At 58.4% G+C, this 16022-nt stretch overlaps 1 protein-coding gene across 3 annotated transcripts in view; it reads left to right on the top strand.

The window, feature by feature from the left end:
• Nucleotides 1-312: 312 nt before the first annotated feature.
• The window catches only part of HNF1B (HNF1 homeobox B), a 55050-nt gene continuing 39340 nt past the window's right edge, over nucleotides 313-16022 (top strand). For 2 of the 3 annotated variants that reach the window (XM_062216226.1, XM_062216224.1), the window contains exons 1-4: nucleotides 313-656; nucleotides 4787-4986; nucleotides 9948-10134; nucleotides 11850-12085. In XM_062216226.1, coding sequence (XP_062072210.1) covers nucleotides 313-656; nucleotides 4787-4986; nucleotides 9948-10134; nucleotides 11850-12085 — 967 coding nt within the window. Of the gene's footprint in view, nucleotides 657-4786; nucleotides 4987-9869; nucleotides 10135-11849; nucleotides 12086-16022 lie in introns of all 3 variants that reach the window. The other variant, XM_062216223.1, reaches the window with a different exon arrangement.

The raw sequence follows: 16022 nt of genomic DNA, 5'->3' as shown, positions 1-16022 counted from the left end.
TCTGCCCCTCCGGCTCGGCTCGACCTCTCTCTCGGTTTTCCCCCCACCCCACCACCATTTGCATCCAGCCGAGAGCCGGGCCCTTCCCACTCATTTGCATGTCTTATATGGCCTAATGGTGGCGATCATGGCAAGTTAGAAGTTTTCTGACTCCTCTCGGAGGAGACTCCGGGACCCCGGGGAGTAACAGGTGTCTGGAGGCTGAAGGGTGGAGGGGCCGCCGGACTCTGGGGTCACTCGTGAAACTCCCCTCCACCCTCCTCTGGCGCACCCGCCCACCCCCGCACCCCCTTCTTTCTGCGTCCTTGGAAAATGGTGTCCAAGCTCACGTCGCTACAGCAAGAACTCCTGAGCGCCCTACTGAGCTCTGGGGTCACCAAGGAAGTGCTGGTGCAGGCCCTGGAGGAGCTGCTGCCGTCCCCGAACTTCGGGGTGAAGCTGGAGACGCTGCCCCTGTCCCCCGGGAGCGGGCCAGAGCCCGACACCAAGCCGGTCTTCCACACGCTCACCAACGGCCACGCCAAGGGCCGCCTGTCCGGGGACGAGGGCTCGGAGGACGGCGACGACTATGACACCCCTCCCATCCTCAAGGAGCTGCAGGCGCTCAACACCGAGGAGGCGGCCGAGCAGCGGGCCGAGGTGGACCGGATGCTCAGGTAGGCGCCGAGCGAGGCGGAGAGGGCGCGCCCGAGCCTCGGGCTCCGGGCCCCTGCGCCCTCCACGCCAGGTCCCCGCCAGAGAAGACCCCGAGGTGCGCGCCGCCTCTGCTCCGACACCCCGACCCTTCGCGGTCGCGCAGCCAGGCCGCCCGGGGGTCCCGAGCCTTCCCCCTCTCGGCCCACGCCAGCGTCCTGTGCCCAAGGGCCTTCCCGGTGGGGCTCGGCCCGGGGCCCCTTGGCCAGGAGGCTTGCCCACGCGGCCGAAGGCGCGGGTGGGTGCGGCGAGACAGCTGAGGTTTCTCGTGAGCCCGCGTGCTCGCAAGCCTCCAGTCCCACGCATCTCTCCCGGCGCTGTCCCGGGTTCGGGAAGTGGCGGGGCGGCCTGGGGCGCGGCGACCCTCAGTCCTCCGCCGAGGGGCAGGCCGCAGCCGGAAGGGGGTCTGGGAGGCGAGGTCTCAGGTAGGCGCTCGAATCTGCAGGGCCGGTGGAGGGTCCCGGAGTCCCCCAAACCAGTCTAGATTTGCAAAGGGAGAATGTTTGTGTGTACGGTCGGGGTGGACCCGCGCGGGGCAAAAGGAGCCGCGAATGCAAAAGCCAGCGGGGGTTGCCTGGGGCGGGTGCGGGTAAGCCTCGGGCTCCCAGCGGGATCCGGTCTGCTTCTGAGCCCCAGGAGCGCGTTCCGAGCCGGAGCCCCTCTATTCCCGGGGCCGGATTCAGGCGGACTGGCTATCGACGCCGGGCCGGGATCGCCTGCCGGTCGTCGCGGCCGGCCCCGCGTTGACAGCTGGTTACTAATTATCCAGGGAGCCGAGCGGTGCCCAGCGCCGCACGCTGCTCTTAGGCCTCTCTGCTGCGGGACTGAGCCCCCGGCTGGGCCTGCGACCCCGAAGCGCGGCGGTCTCAGCTGCGGGGGGCCGGGACTGAAGTCGCGCCGGGGACTCCGGGCGGGCTGGGCCGCTGGCCGGCGGCGGCGGCTCGGGTGGGAGGTGACCTTGCATTTGAATTTGCGCTTCGGGACGGACCCGGCGCCTTGCCCGCCAGCCAGGACGACTGGGGGCACTTCTGGATTTTTTAAAAGGTATTTTTTGCTATAATTCATAGATGAGAGGCTTCCCCGCGTGGCGGCAATTTCTCCCCGCCCGGGAGGCGCCCCTGCGGACGTCTGGGAAGCCCCCCACATACCCGGCCAGGCGCCCGACTGGACGCAGCCGAGAACTAACAAAACCGCAGCACGTGGAGTTGGGGTGTTATTAATTTATTTCTATAAATCATCAACAGAAAGATACACAAAGCACGGCGATTAGGCTGAAAAGAGAGGCGGGTTATTCATTGGTGCAGTCGTAAACACGGCTTAGCGGGGGACGGCACCCGAGACGCGGACGCGGGGCAGACCCGGGCTGCCCGAGAGCCGCGGCCCCGGCGGAGCTCCGGCGCGGCCGACGCCCCCGGGTCCGGCCCAGGCGCCCCGGCCTTGGCCCCTTTAGGTCCCCCTAGGGCGCGGGAGCTGGAGACCGTCTCGCGGAGCGCGGGGGCTCGGGACAAACCCCGAGGCCTTTCCCCCGTGGCCGGGTCAGCCGCCGTCCCTCCCCGCCCCCGGGGGCGTCCGGCTTTTATGAAACTAATTTTTCTAGGACTCCGGCTGGCGGTCCCAGGTCGCCGCACAGCAGGTCCCGAGCGCCGGGCACTCAATCTGTTCCCCTAAGGCGGGAAGAAAGGTCGCGGTGCGGAGCGGCCGGATGCGCAGTTCGGCAGAGAAGGGCTAGGGAGGCGGGCTGGGGACTGCGCGCTGCGGGTCGTGCCCCGGCGGGAGGGCGCGCGTTGTGGGTGGGGGTGGGAGAGCGAGTCTGGAACTGCGACTGCGGCCTCGCGGGCCCAAGCCGGGGCTGCGGGGCCCCGCGCGCCGCCGACAGCGCCGGGATCCGGGGCGTTCGTGCCACGGGGCCGCGAGGTCATTGTTCGCCCTCGGGCGGCGCCGACACCTGCGCTCGGGCTCCGTGGCCCGGCGCGCGGCCCGGGACGCGTGCCCTGGCAAGGGTTGAGAACCCCTGAAAGTGAGAGGGATTTTCCAGTCCAACGCCGTGGCCCGCTGTCCGGGCCCTTCTCCGGGAACGCAAGAGAATCCCGGGGCCGGGAAGCCAGAAAGGTGCACCTGCGCCATCTTACCCCCAACTCCGGCCTTTCCGTTCGGGCTTCAAGCCTTAGCCCGGGTTTACAAGGTTTCTCTGGGCTTTTTCTTTACTTTTTCAAACCTTCTCAGTTGTGGGGCGCGTTCGCTGTGTTCACAGAACCTCTCACATTCAGCACTGCAGCCGTTCGTTCTGTTTCTGGGCGCACAGGAGGTGCACAGGTAACGACGTTTGAACAAAAGAGAAGGCTGCTCTAGCGATGTCGTGCGAACTTTAAGAACCGAGGGCTTCCTTCCGACTTTTGACGCGGTTGTTCGTTATCTGGGGAAAGTGTTTTTCCGCCTTACAACTCTCTGTGGGAATACACGAGTATTCGCCAGAAATAAACTTTTAAAAACGTCTCTGGCGTTTACACGGACAGGCGAAAATGTTTGTGGCGTTCTTTTTCTTTGGCTCAAGGTGAATTCACGTTTGAAAGCGCAGCGTGTTTTCTTGTTGATCCTTGCTGCTTCCTCATACTAAATACTTCATATTTAGGAAGCACCTTCCTAAATACTTGAGAGATGTGATTACTGACTTAAATATAATTAAAACTCAAAAGTTTTCGTTTCTCAAGAACAATTCCTTCAAAGTCTGGGACTTGCTAAAATAATCGCAACTACTCACGTGATAACAAATTCTCTATTTGATTATTTTATTCATGAAACAAAAATAATTTTATCGGATGCCTGAAAGGAATCATGTAGAAATAAGTTGACTATTACATGACAACACTAGAATCTGGACCTCGCTTTGACACCAATTTTTTTTTTTTATTGTTTCACTGGAAACTAATTTTCGTGTCCTGCCAAACTGATATACACATAAACATTCAGTAAAGGGATGTTGTGTAAGTTAATGATAATAAATAAGTTAATAATAGGTAGTGTATGTGAATAGCTATATATATATTGCTATATATTTTTGTGTTATGCATTCATAATTTCTTCTCTCTCACATTTAAGTCACCTTTTCAATAGGCAAGAAAAGGTACTGGCAATTTCGAAAACATTTTAAATAAATAAAATTCAATGGCCTCAGTCCAAGATTTTGTTGTGCATACCTGTGTTTATGAGAAACGAAAAGTCTAAGCATGATCTTAGCCTGGGCTTGAGATTTATGAGACACATCACCTTCCAGCCACTCTTACCTTGCCGGGGGAGGAATGTGAGAGTCCAAGAAAGCCAGGCGTTGGAGACGGTAATATCTCACTCCAGCACTGGAGTTACTCCTCCCCGCCAGGCTGTGCTGGGGAGGCGGGGCTCGGGTAGTGGTGGTGGCGGCTAGAGATCCCGAAGTCCCAGGGAAGAACCGCCTCACCACTCTGAGCACTCTTGGGAAATTCTGAGCGCTGTGACGGGGAGCCCTCCGTGGTTCTCAGGAGGTGGACACGCACATTTCACCCCTCTCCTTGGAGGGACGGAGACACCCACTCAAAAGGAAAATAACGTGGGAGAGGCTGAGGGCGAAATTGAGCGAATTTGAAAACTGATACCAGCCCCTGTGGTTGCAGAATCGGTCAGCCCAGCCTGAGGCTCCTGTCTTCTGCACTGTCCAGGGGGCTGCTGGCCTTTTATGTCTTGCCCAGTCAGGGAAAAAAGGAAAGCAAAAGGAAGCAAGAGAGAGAGAGAGAGAAGAGAAGGAGGGAATGAGGGAGGCAGGGGGAGAAAGAGAGAGAGAGGGAGAAAGAGAGAGAGAGGGAGAGAGAGAGTGCTGTGAGCACTCTCATTCCCCAAAAGGGGGAAGTCATCTTCTTCCCCTGGTGATCTCGGGAGAAAAGGATGGAGAGTGGACGGGACTGGCCACCCCACCACCTGCCCTGTGCCTCCTCTGTCTAGGTTGTGTTTTGGCCACACATCTGCCCCAAGGTTGTAGCTTGGACAGGTAGAGCAACAAGTGGCACAAAGACCATTTCTCCCAGCCAGGCATGCTCGCACCCTAACCATCTGCTTCTCTGTGCAGTGAGGACCCTTGGAGGGCTGCCAAAATGATCAAGGGCTACATGCAGCAACACAACATCCCCCAGAGGGAGGTGGTGGACGTCACGGGCCTGAACCAGTCCCATCTCTCCCAGCATCTCAACAAGGGCACCCCAATGAAGACCCAGAAGCGCGCGGCCCTGTACACCTGGTACGTCAGAAAGCAGCGGGAGATCCTGCGACGTAAGTGTTTCCCTCCTGCCTCTGCCTCAACCTGCAGTGCCCTGGGCCCTGGTGCCGACCCCCTTGGGCTGCCTCAGTTCCCAAGGCCTTAGTGAGCATTGGGCGGATGCAAGGAAGGTGGCAGGTGCCCTTGGCGTGCAGCGGCTCTGCTGTGTCACCTCCTTCTCTCCCCCCATGCTGTGACAAGCCTTTGAGAGTCTGCGCTGTCCCTATCTCTCCTTCCCACACCCTTGCTTTGGAACCACTCAGGTGACAGAGTGGAACATGTGCCCCAGGGGAAACCAAGCCATCCCCTCTGGATCCCTGGCCACAGGTCAGAGTCCGGTGTCAGAAGACACTGCGTTAGCAGCCTGTTAATGGGGGTCACTCCATCACTTCCCTCCCTCCCTGCGGCAAAAAGCAGCCAAAAGTAGAAGACATTTGTTCGTGTGGGGAGAGGGGTCCAGGACCCAGCAGGCTGGGCAGGGGGCTGAAGTCAGTTCACCAGACTTGGCAGAGCGTGGGGAGTGCCACTGGTGGCCCCAGTGAAGAGGCTGCTGCTGGCCAAGGCAGAGCACAGAGTGCCTGCGTTTTGAGCCCTGTCCCACCACTTCCTGTCACTCCCAACCCCATCCTGGAGTTTTCCCTTTGTCCCCCGATAATACTGAGGTTTTGGTTTTCGAAGTCTGGGGAGGGAGGGCGGGATTGGACTGTGTGGGAATGACAGAAGCGCGAGGAAGTGATTGTAGGAAGGAATCCCCTGACGTGGCCCCAGACCTATTTTGAGCCAGCCCTCTCCCCGGGGAAACTTGGGGTGTCTGCCTCCTCCCTGCCTGTGCTCGCTGGGCCGCCGTCTGCCTCTGTCCCTGTGTTTAGCTGTCGCCAGGGCGGAAGTTGGGTTTTGTTTTTTCCACTCCCGCGGATGGGCGCTTTTTGAAAATCCCTCTTGTGTCCTGCCACACGCTTTGGGCTTAGTGTCTCGGGGTCCTGGGCTGGGAAGGCGGGGGTGGTGGAGTCCTCTGGTGGAGGCACTCAGTGGGCAGAGCATAGGGGGCAGCGCAGGGCTGTTTGCTCCCTCCCAGAGGAGGATTTTAAGGTAGGGCCGACCCCCATCGTGGTGACTGGCTCTTCAAGAATGTGTGTTCCTGACATGAAGCAACTCTCTGGTTCCTGGAAAGCTCGAGAAAAGTTCTCAGGAGCGTGTCTCTGACGGCCAGAGAAGTCCTGCCACTGGCCAAACCCAAGCTCTGCGTTCAAGGAGGGGAGTGGGAGGCTAGAACCTTCTAGAAGAAAAACAAACACCCCAGCAAGTAGCTCCAGAAGCTTGAGAAAGGACATTTTACGAAAACTTAGGGCAATCTCTTCCAGGGATCTTTTTGGTTATATTGTTATTGTTATTGTTGTTTCAAAATCACAAGAGACACAAAGCCTAAGGAACATTCCTCCCTTCTGTAAATATTGTACAAGCACCTGTTTGTGCCAGATACCGTGCTAGGCTGGGACTACACAGGCCCTTTGCTCCAGGGACTTCCAGTCCAATGAGGGAGTTGAAATTTGAGTAAATAACAGCAGCCGCTCTCTAAACACTGTTATAAATATATACACAAGGGGCAGCAGAGGACATTAAATTGCCTGGAGACATCCTGGAGGGCTTCCCAGGGGAGGTGATACTTGTAAGCATGGGGTAAAAATTAGGAAGTGAGATCAATAAACGAGGGACATACATGAATGAGGTGAGTAGTAGGAGAAAGGGGTGAGAGATTTTAAAAGATTATAGGTGATGATGCATTTTCTTGAAAATCTGAAAATAAGGAGCGGTCATATCCATATGTACGTCCATAGAGTCTGCTCCTCCAGGCTGGCCGCCAAGTCTGTGAAGAGGTGCTGAAGCCAGCTCCCCAAGTTAGATGGCACGGGCAGGAGAGCTTTGCCGTTAATCCGGGAGAAAGCGGAAGTTGAGGTGACTCAGGGCGTGGAGGAGTCCAGCTCTCCAGTTCCAAGAGCCGGGAGGCCAGGCCCTGGGGTCGATAGGACCCGCAGGCAGGTGGAGGCCTGCACTGGGCTCTGAACAGCGTTCAGGTTGTTCCTTCCTCCAAGGCAAGCAAGAGACAGAGGTGCCTCCCACCCTCCGGGGCAGCTGTGAGCAGCCCCCAGGCCCATGGCCAGCATCACTGCAGGTGTCAGGTTCCTAAGTGAGGAGTGGTGGGCGGGAGCCCAAAGCCCGCAGGCTGGGTTCGCATCCTGGCCCCAGCCCCAAGTCACTTGACCCGAGTCCCCTCATGTGTACAGTGGAGACGCAGTGCTCAGGTGCAGAGTGGGAATGGCGCGTGGGGGCCTTGGCCCGGTGCTTCACCAGTGGAAGGGCGAGGCACGGGCCAGCTGCCTGCACGCCTGTTCACATCAAGTGGAATACCTTACGCTGACCCCAGCCCTTGGACTATTCATTCCAACTTCACAGGTGCCGCCGGGGCCCACCAGGAGGAGACACCAAGAACAGACCCCACACACACTTTGGTTTTACATAGTTGAGAGGCAGAGAGAGAGAGAGAGAGAGAGAGAGACCGACCGACAGAGCTCCAGTCTGCTGGTTCACTTCTCCAAATGCCTGCAACAGCTGAGGCTGGGCCAGGCTGAAGCCAGGAGCCAGGGCCAGGGCCCAGGAGCTCAGTCCAGGTCTTCTGCCTTGGTAGCAGGGACCCAAATACTCCAGGCAGCACCCGCTTCCCCCTAGGGTATGCGTTGGCAAGAAGCGGGCATGGGGAGCCAGAGTTAGGACTTGAACCCAGCATGTGAACGTCCCAGCCCTCGTCTTAACTACTGTGCCATATGGCTGCCCAGGGCAGGGACGCTCTCTGGTGGCCTTCAGGTGGCTGCAGCCAGAGTGCTGTGGAGCTGACCAAGTAATCACAGAGGTGTAAAGACTGGAGAGTTAACATGGGGGGGGGGGGGGTGTTGGGCAGAGGTGTTCTGACTAATTAGTGCCCTGGAGCTTTCAGCCAGGCCCATTCCACAGATGGGGAAGCTGAGGGACTGGGAGATTAAGGCACTGGCTGTGACCCCGCCTTATGCCCTGGGGCCTGTGACAGATGCAGCCCAGGTCTCCAAAGGCATTGTTGTGTACCTCAGGTGACCTGAGGACCACCCAAAGTGAGGGGGGCCCAAATCAAAGGCTCCAGGGACAAGCTCAGTGAGCCACTGCTCGCAGACTTTCTAATCAGCAGCTGGCTGAACGAAGCCCCCCACCCCCTGCAGCTGGGACTCTAAGTCTGGGCTGATTAGGGGCTCATGGCTCCCTGTGGTGGACCAAATGAATCCTTAGTAGGAGGTTCTCAGCTGCAGGAGAAATACAGACTGGACGGCCCCCGGAGTGGGTGTTGTAGAGGGGACTTTAACATTAAGACCTGGCCTGACTTTTGAACTTTGAGGATTTGGGACCCAGCTGTCCAAAGGACAACACTGGCACATCTAGACTCACACTCCAGGGCTTCTTGGACACTCGGAGACCTGCGAGATGACTCCAAGAACCAAGGTCCAGGACTTGGGGCCCCGGAGTTGGGAAATGGATTTAAGTGGCCTTGCTCAGCAGAGTGCCTGACCTCTGTTTATTCATCTGTAAAATGGATGAATTGCCCCGATGAGCCCTGCTCCTCACAGATGTGAGGAAGAGGACACAGTTCTGTCTTCGGCAAAGTCAGTCTCACTCTCGGTGAAGCAGTGTAGGCCAAGGTATCACCCTCGGGCCCAGCTGCAGTCTCTCTTCCATTCACTCAACAAAAATTAAATATGTGTATTTAGATATTTATTTATGTATTCAATAGGTAGAGCATGGGGGCAGAGGGTTGGAGACAGAGAAAGAGAGATCTCCCATCTGCTGGTTCACTCTCCAAATGGCCACAACAGTGAGGTCTAGACCAGGCCGAAGTCAGGAGCCAGGAACTCCATCTGGGTCTCCCACATGGGTGTAGGGGCCCAAGCGCTTGGACCATCCTCTGCTGCTTTGCCCAGGCGCATTAGCAGGAAGCTAGATCAGAAGTGGAGTAGACAGGATTCAAATTGGTGCTCCTCTGTGGGATGCCAGCATTGAAGGGGATGGCTTAATCACAACGTGGGCCCCACAAAAACGTGTTGAGGCTCCGGAGAGGCCTGGGCTTTGGGAAGTAGACAGACAGGGAGCATCATTCCATTTGCATTGCTCATGCAACGCCTTTCCCAGGAATGTCCCATGTTTGCCGACTTCTGCACCTGCCCATTTTCAGATTGGTGGGTGGATCTGTCAGACGTTTCCCTCTCTGGCTGGCTGTCTCAGATATTGACCCCTGGACACACACACACACACACACCAACGCCTTTAAATCACTTTAAATCTAAAGAGCATCGTCTCCACTGCAGAGCTCTGCTTATGTTTATTTTAGTCTTATTCCAAGACTTCTGTGTTCCATGTTGTTCTGAGAACCTTATGTTATAATACATGGATATGGCAGATACAGGACGAGAGAAGGGTGGAGTGAGCTCTTTACAGTGTCTGAATATTTTGTCTAAGTGTAAACTGGGCCTCTCAGCAGTCTCCCCCTAGGCTGAGACTTGGTTAAGCACCTCCCTTCGACAACAAAATACAAGGGCACGGGATCCAGAGTGTTGCTTCATGTCCAAGGGCCATGAGCCAAAAGCAAAGACAATAATTCTTCCCAAAGCACTGGTTGGCCATGGTGGAGCTCCTTGAAGGGAGAAGAAGGGTGGCTTTGCTGGAACACCCGAGGGGGCACAGAGGCGCCCTCTGTAGCCCCACGCGGGGCAAAGGCAGGCGGCAAAGCTCAGGGGAGAGGAGTACAGGTGTCTTTGTCTGTCTGTCTGTGTGCCGCGGGAAGGCTACAGGCCCTATCAAATCTACTCCTTTCTCTTTTCAGAGTTCAACCAGACAGTGCAGAGTTCTGGAAATCTCACAGACAAAAGCAGTCAGGATCAGCTGCTGTTTCTCTTTCCAGAGTTCAGTCAGCAGAGCCAGGGCCCCGGGCAGTCCGATGACGCCTGCTCCGAGCCCACCAATAAGAAGATGCGTCGCAACCGCTTCAAGTGGGGGCCCGCGTCCCAGCAAATCTTGTACCAGGCCTACGACCGGCAAAAGAACCCCAGCAAGGAGGAGAGGGAGGCCCTAGTGGAGGAGTGCAACAGGTAACACCGAGAGCCCAGCGGCAGGCGGGAGGGCCTTCGAGGGCCGGCCACGCCCTCGGCTGGCCACGCCCTTGGCCGGCCATGCCCTCAGCCCAGGGCCGTGGAGGCACTGGTTTTCCAGATAAGTGTGGGCCAGAGTGTCCCCAAGTGTGTCCCACAGAGCCCCCAATTTCAAGACGTGAATAAGCACAGTTGAGCAGCGTCATGCGGCTCCTTCCTTGGAGGGGTCCCCGCGAGAGCTGACCGGTCATGGTCAGTTTGGGCAAAGCCCTGTAGTGCAGAGTCCCCCTGCGCCGTGCTGGCCCGCCCATGGACGTATCCTCCTGTGGAACGCTGACTCATGCCCCAGCATGTAAAAGATGACGCAGCGAAGTGCAATTCGTGTGTTCGCCCTCCACACAGGCCAGAGCAAAACCACTCCTCTAGCCACGGACTCTGGCTCTGCCTCCGCTCGCTGTCATACATACACCCACAGGCCCAGAAGGAAACGTGGCAGGAGACTGGGAATTGGTGGGATCTGTCCCGTCCCCTCTGCCACAGTGACTCAGAACAGCACTTTAAAGTATCTATCTATCTATTTGAAAGGCAGAGTGATAAGTGAGAGAGGAGAGAGATCATCCATCTGCTGGTTCAGTCCCCCCAAATGCCAGCAACAGCCAGGGCTGGGCCAGGCTAAAGCTGGGAGCCCAGAATTCCAGCCAGGTCTCCCACTTGAGTGGCAGAGACCCAAGCACTTGGGCCATCCTCTGCTGCTTTCCCAGGTGCATTAGCAGGGAGCTGGATCAGAAGCAGAGCAGCTGGAGCTTGAATCAGTGCTCTGATACAGGATACCAGCATCACAGGCAGCAGCTTAACACTAACACCTGTGTGTGACTTACAAAGCAACAAAGCAGTTGGAGATCTGTGGGAGTGTCTTCTTGCCCAGTCCTCCCTGACTCCAGCACTGGCTCTCTACAAACTCTGCCCTTGGTTGCTGACCATGGCCTCTGGCCCTTTCTCCAGCTCTGGGCCAGGTTGGCTTTGGCTGTGGACAGATGTGGCCAGGAAGTGGGGAGGCAGAGTAATTGGCCCGCACAAGGTGCAGCACACTCGGGCTGTACCCTGGCCCCTGCTGACGCGGAGCCCCAGGTGGGGTCTGGCAGCATCTCTCGCTTATGGTCGGGGGTTCGGCAGCCGTGATGAAAGGAGGCGCAGCTGTGTGTGGCCGCCATCTTACCCAGCCTGCCTTTCGCAGGGGCTTCTGGGTGTGAATAAGAACTCCGGCTGCCTCAGCGCCTTTTCCGGTGTCTGGGTGTCCTTGGGACCAGAGTGCCTTGAAGGAACTTGGCCGAGCTGCCGAAGGATCCTGCCTTTGGGGGAGAGGGGAGAGAAAGGCAAAACAGGGAGGTGTCGGGGGCACGAGCAGGGCCTTGCCGCTGAGCTGCCTGCCCGTCCATGCCTGCTCCCTCCTCCGAGGTCCGGGCCGCTGACTTCCAGGGCAGCCCAGCTTGCTCTGTGTGGAGTTCAGGCCCCTGGCTGGCCACCTTCACCCCACGATGGCACAGGTTGGCATTTGCTCAGGACGGCCTTCCTCCTCACTCCCCGCTCAGTCCTGGGCCTCCGCGTGCTCCTGAGGCCTCTGGGTTGGCTTGAGGATGGCGACGTGGAGGGTAGGGCCGAGCCCCCGCCAGCAGAGCCGCCGCCCTCACCCAGCCTCTCCCCTCCCTCCGTTCCAGGGCCGAGTGCTTGCAGCGAGGCGTGTCCCCGTCCAAGGCCCACGGCCTGGGCTCCAACTTGGTCACAGAGGTTCGTGTCTACAACTGGTTTGCAAACCGCAGGAAGGAAGAGGCCTTCCGGCAAAAACTGGCCATGGACGCCTATAGTTCCAACCAGACGCACAGCCTGAACCCCCTGCTGGCGCACGGCTCCCCCCACCACCAGCCCAGCGCCTCTCCTCCAAACAAGCTGCCAGGTAAGCGGGGTCCCACAGCCTCCGGCCCCTGCCTCTCCCGTGCGGCTCATCTGGCTCAAGACTTTCTCAGAGCAGCAAACTCTTGGGGCTGGTGCGAGGGCTGGTCTCCTCCCAAGGCCAGAATATTCTCTTGAAAACAGTGTGTGGCTCTGGCTGATTCCTGCAACTCTTTATTCAGCCCTCACAGTGTGAGGGATGATGCCACCTCCAGGGAGCCCATTCTTCTACCTGGGTGGCTGCTGGCTCAGCAGATCAGACAGCCATGGGATTATCCACTGAGCAGGCTGCCTTGTTGGTAGGCTGGGTCTACACTGCAGACAGGCGTCTCCTAGCCCCAGCTGCTCTATCTGGCTCCAGCAGGGGAGGCCCAGGAGCCTTTCGGAAAGAGCCAGTCTCCCGGCAGCCTCTGCGGTTGGCACCTCTGCTCCATTAGCGCTGGGTAGGGTCTGTCACCTGCAGTGTTTGCAGTGAGGAGCTGACCAGAACTGACCCAATCCCTGCAGCATGCCAGGCGCTGGCTGGGCGAGCACGCCTCTGCTGGGGGACTTGGGTCGGTCAGGATGGAATCGTCGGTGCTCGCTGTGGGACACCAGCTCTTTGGCTGAGCGTCGTGGTGGGCACAGGCTGGGATTGAGCACGTCTCCTCCTGGGGCTGCCCAGAGCTTGTGTGCTTGCTGAGGTCCCCTGCACACCCAGCTGGTCAAGCCTGGAGCAGTACCCTGCCCACTCTGCGGAAGTGCTTGGAAGAGGGAAACCAGGAACGGTTTCTAACTCTGGGGCGATTCTGAACCTGTTCCTCCCCTCACCAGCCGCTCACCCCTTTGGATGGACAGGGCCTGAGAGCTGGCAGCTGACCCATGTGTTAGGGTGACCATCCCCCAGGACAGGCTCAGAGCCCCCAGCCGGCAGGCAGTATACAATGTTTGTTCCGTGCATTGTCACTTGGGGGGTATCTGAGAGCAGGATCATGTCCAGCAAGGAGCTGGGTGAGCAGTCGCTCTGGGTCCCACTCCCAGGGAAGGCAAGGGCTCAGACGCCCAGGGAGAAAGTGACAGAGAAGCCCCCAGGCAAATACTGACCTGACTGCAGTCAGAGTCACTTAGCTCTTCTGGAAACTCAGAGCAGGCAGTAGCAGGCGTGTGGCGGCCCAGCCGTGTGCCTGCCACAGAGCTGAATCTGGGAGCAGCGGGGGGCGTGGCTGGGGCAAGGGGCATTATTGAGAAGACAATGGCCATTGTGCTGGGACCTGTGATCTCCACTCCAAAGCCAGGGAGCCTGCAAGCCAAACAAAGGCCCAGCAGCTTTCTGACAAGCTGGGGTTGTGCAGAGGTCACCTCGGGGTCACTAGCTAAGGGGACCACTGAGGGCTGGGGCAGCAGGGCGGCCGAGCAGGTACTGGAAACTGGGCAGGGTGGGCGGGAGGCACAGCCCAGTGATGGCAGCCTGAGCACCGTCTGTCCCAGCTGGAAGGGGGTTCGCTGGGATGCCCCAGAGGTGTGCGCCTTGTAACAAGTCACCGAAAGTCAGCGCTCACCAGGACTTCCCAGAAGCTGGGTCCCAGAGGGAGGCAGTGATTGGCCAGAGTTACTCAGCGCAGTGGTAGCAAAACAAAGCCGCAAACTCGGGTCTGCTGATTCCCACTGCGTGCCTCCCAGGCCCGGGCAGCGTGCTGTAACGGGAGCTGAGGCTGCCACCCTGCAGGCCTCAGAACCAGCGGGGCATCCGGGCTATCGTTCAGGACTGCGTGGATCTTTCCGGGGAGGGAGAGGCCCTGTGCTATTCCTGCAACAATTATGGGACACTGTATACTTCCAGTGGCTGCCCTCGTCTTCGCCCACGCACTGGATTCTCTAGGTATAGTTTAGAATTTTGGCTTTAACCAGCCAGCTTATCAACGTGTCGAGTTCTCAAAACCTCCCTGTAGAATGCAGACACGGTACCTGCCTCCCAGGGTCTGTGTGAGGATTCAACATGGGAGTGGATAGATGTGACCTTGCCCAGTAAGCTGTATTTTCATCATGCCTACTTCAGTTATCACGGAGCACTGGATGTTGGCAGCAGGAAGAAGGGCAGGCCGCGGAGATGTGCTTGCTTAATGCCACACACTGGGCCAGGGCATTATTCCTAGGAGGTGTCGTGGCCCTGGGATAGAAGCAGAGGCAGCCAGTGCACCCGTGCCTGGGCTTGGAGGCTTGTGTCCCTGGCTCAGGCTGCCTGGAGCTGCGTTGGTGTTCCTAGGTCGTGTCCCAAGGCTGGGCAGACAATAGGCTGGAGCCTGGTGCTCGGGGTGGGCTTTGGTCCGTAGAGCCTCACAGTACCCACAGCCAAGGTCCAGTCTGTAAAAGCCCAGACATAACTGAATGCAAGATGCAAAAGGAGCTTGTGTCACTAAGGAGAAACCAACATCCAGAGCCAGCGATCTCTGGGGCTGAGCTGGAGCGAGGGGGCACTTCTGCCCTTCCCCCGGCACCAGCAGCTGGGAGACAAGTGTTTCCCAGAACCCCTTCCTGTAGGGGCACAGTGTCTGCTCTCCCCTCGCCTCCCAGCCACGCTCAGCGCCGAGTGGCCCACTCGCCCACGATGACCACGATGTGACCCTGGTCCTGGAATGTCCGGCCCAGTAGGGGTGGCAGGAGGAGCCCTGTGCCGCTGTCAGCGGCTGATTGGTTACAAGGTGCTCCACAAGCACACTGTCAGCAGAATCAGCTGCCCTACAATCACACACCAGCATGCAGCCCGCCGTTGTCATGGCTTTGTCCCCCTTATGCATGCCTAATTGACAATTAAGTTGGGGCTTTGAACCAGCCTGGCTGTGGCTGATGGGCCTTCATCTTTCCAGGGAGTGTCACAGGGGCACCCTTTGTTTGCTCTTCTCGGGGGCCTGGAGTCGCTGGAGCAGGCTGCAGGCAGCCATTTATCTTCGGCCTGGACGGCCTTTATCTGCACTCCACCCCATCCCAGCTTGCACCAGCAGGAGCTGTCCCTGGTTATAGGCCCAGTGACAGCCTGTTCCGAGGCCATTGAGTGGGCCCCGACTGATGGCCTCTACCTCCATTCTGGAGCTGAATCAAGAGAAAGGCCCCTAGAAGGTCAGAGAGCAGGGCTACAGTAAGACAAGGGACTGGCCCGAGACTGGTGTGCGTATTGATTGGCCCGAGGAGAGGAGGAGGAAGTTGGCGCGGGACGGAAGCCGGGCTCACCTCTTGGCCCCAGCCGTGGTATCTGCTGCGTGATCAGTGGTGGCCTTGCTCACTGCACCCTTAGCTCCAGTCTGGCAAACTCACCCGGCCACCGCCTTGGGAGGCAGAGGAGGGGCACGCGGTCTTCCCCAGCCTCCCCTTGGCCACGGCCGCACAGCCCATGCTCCCTGTGGCAATCCCTTTGGAGAAGGAAGTGGGAACACCTGCCCCTGGGCAGAGGAGGGCACAGAGAAGAGAAGCTGCCTGCCCAGGATAACACCCAGGCCTCCTGTGCCACAGAAGGAGGCGTTTGTGTCTGTGGCTGCTGCTCCTCCCTCTGCAAGCCCAGTGGATCTGACTTCCCTGACAGTAGATCAGAGCTGCAGAAATGGAGGATCCTCCTGCCTCCCCGGCTGCCCCTCCCAGCCCCTCCAACGCTGTCAGCAGGAATCTAACCCCAGGCCCTGGACGAAGTGGACTCCAGGACACTGTGCCTGGGTCTCTCCCACTGTTGTCCCTGACACCGCAATCTGCAGGACTGAGGAAGGCCCAGCCGTCCCCAGTGGCAGTGGCGAAGCTGTGTGTCAATGTGAAGAATTGGGACAGGGAGTGCTGACGGAGCGCTTCCTGAGCCCGGGGCATCACTTACTGAACCTGCACAACCAGCTCCTAGGGTGGGACCTCTGTGTGTGCTGAAGTCCTTTGCCCAAGTTCAGACAGAACTTGGAGCTGTCGCGCCCTGTGCGTCTCTGCTCCAT

This window comes from Lepus europaeus, chromosome 18 (genome assembly GCF_033115175.1).
Source record: "Lepus europaeus isolate LE1 chromosome 18, mLepTim1.pri, whole genome shotgun sequence".
Taxonomy (NCBI): Eukaryota; Metazoa; Chordata; class Mammalia; order Lagomorpha; family Leporidae; genus Lepus; species Lepus europaeus.
This window is presented reverse-complemented; position numbering and strand designations above follow the sequence as displayed.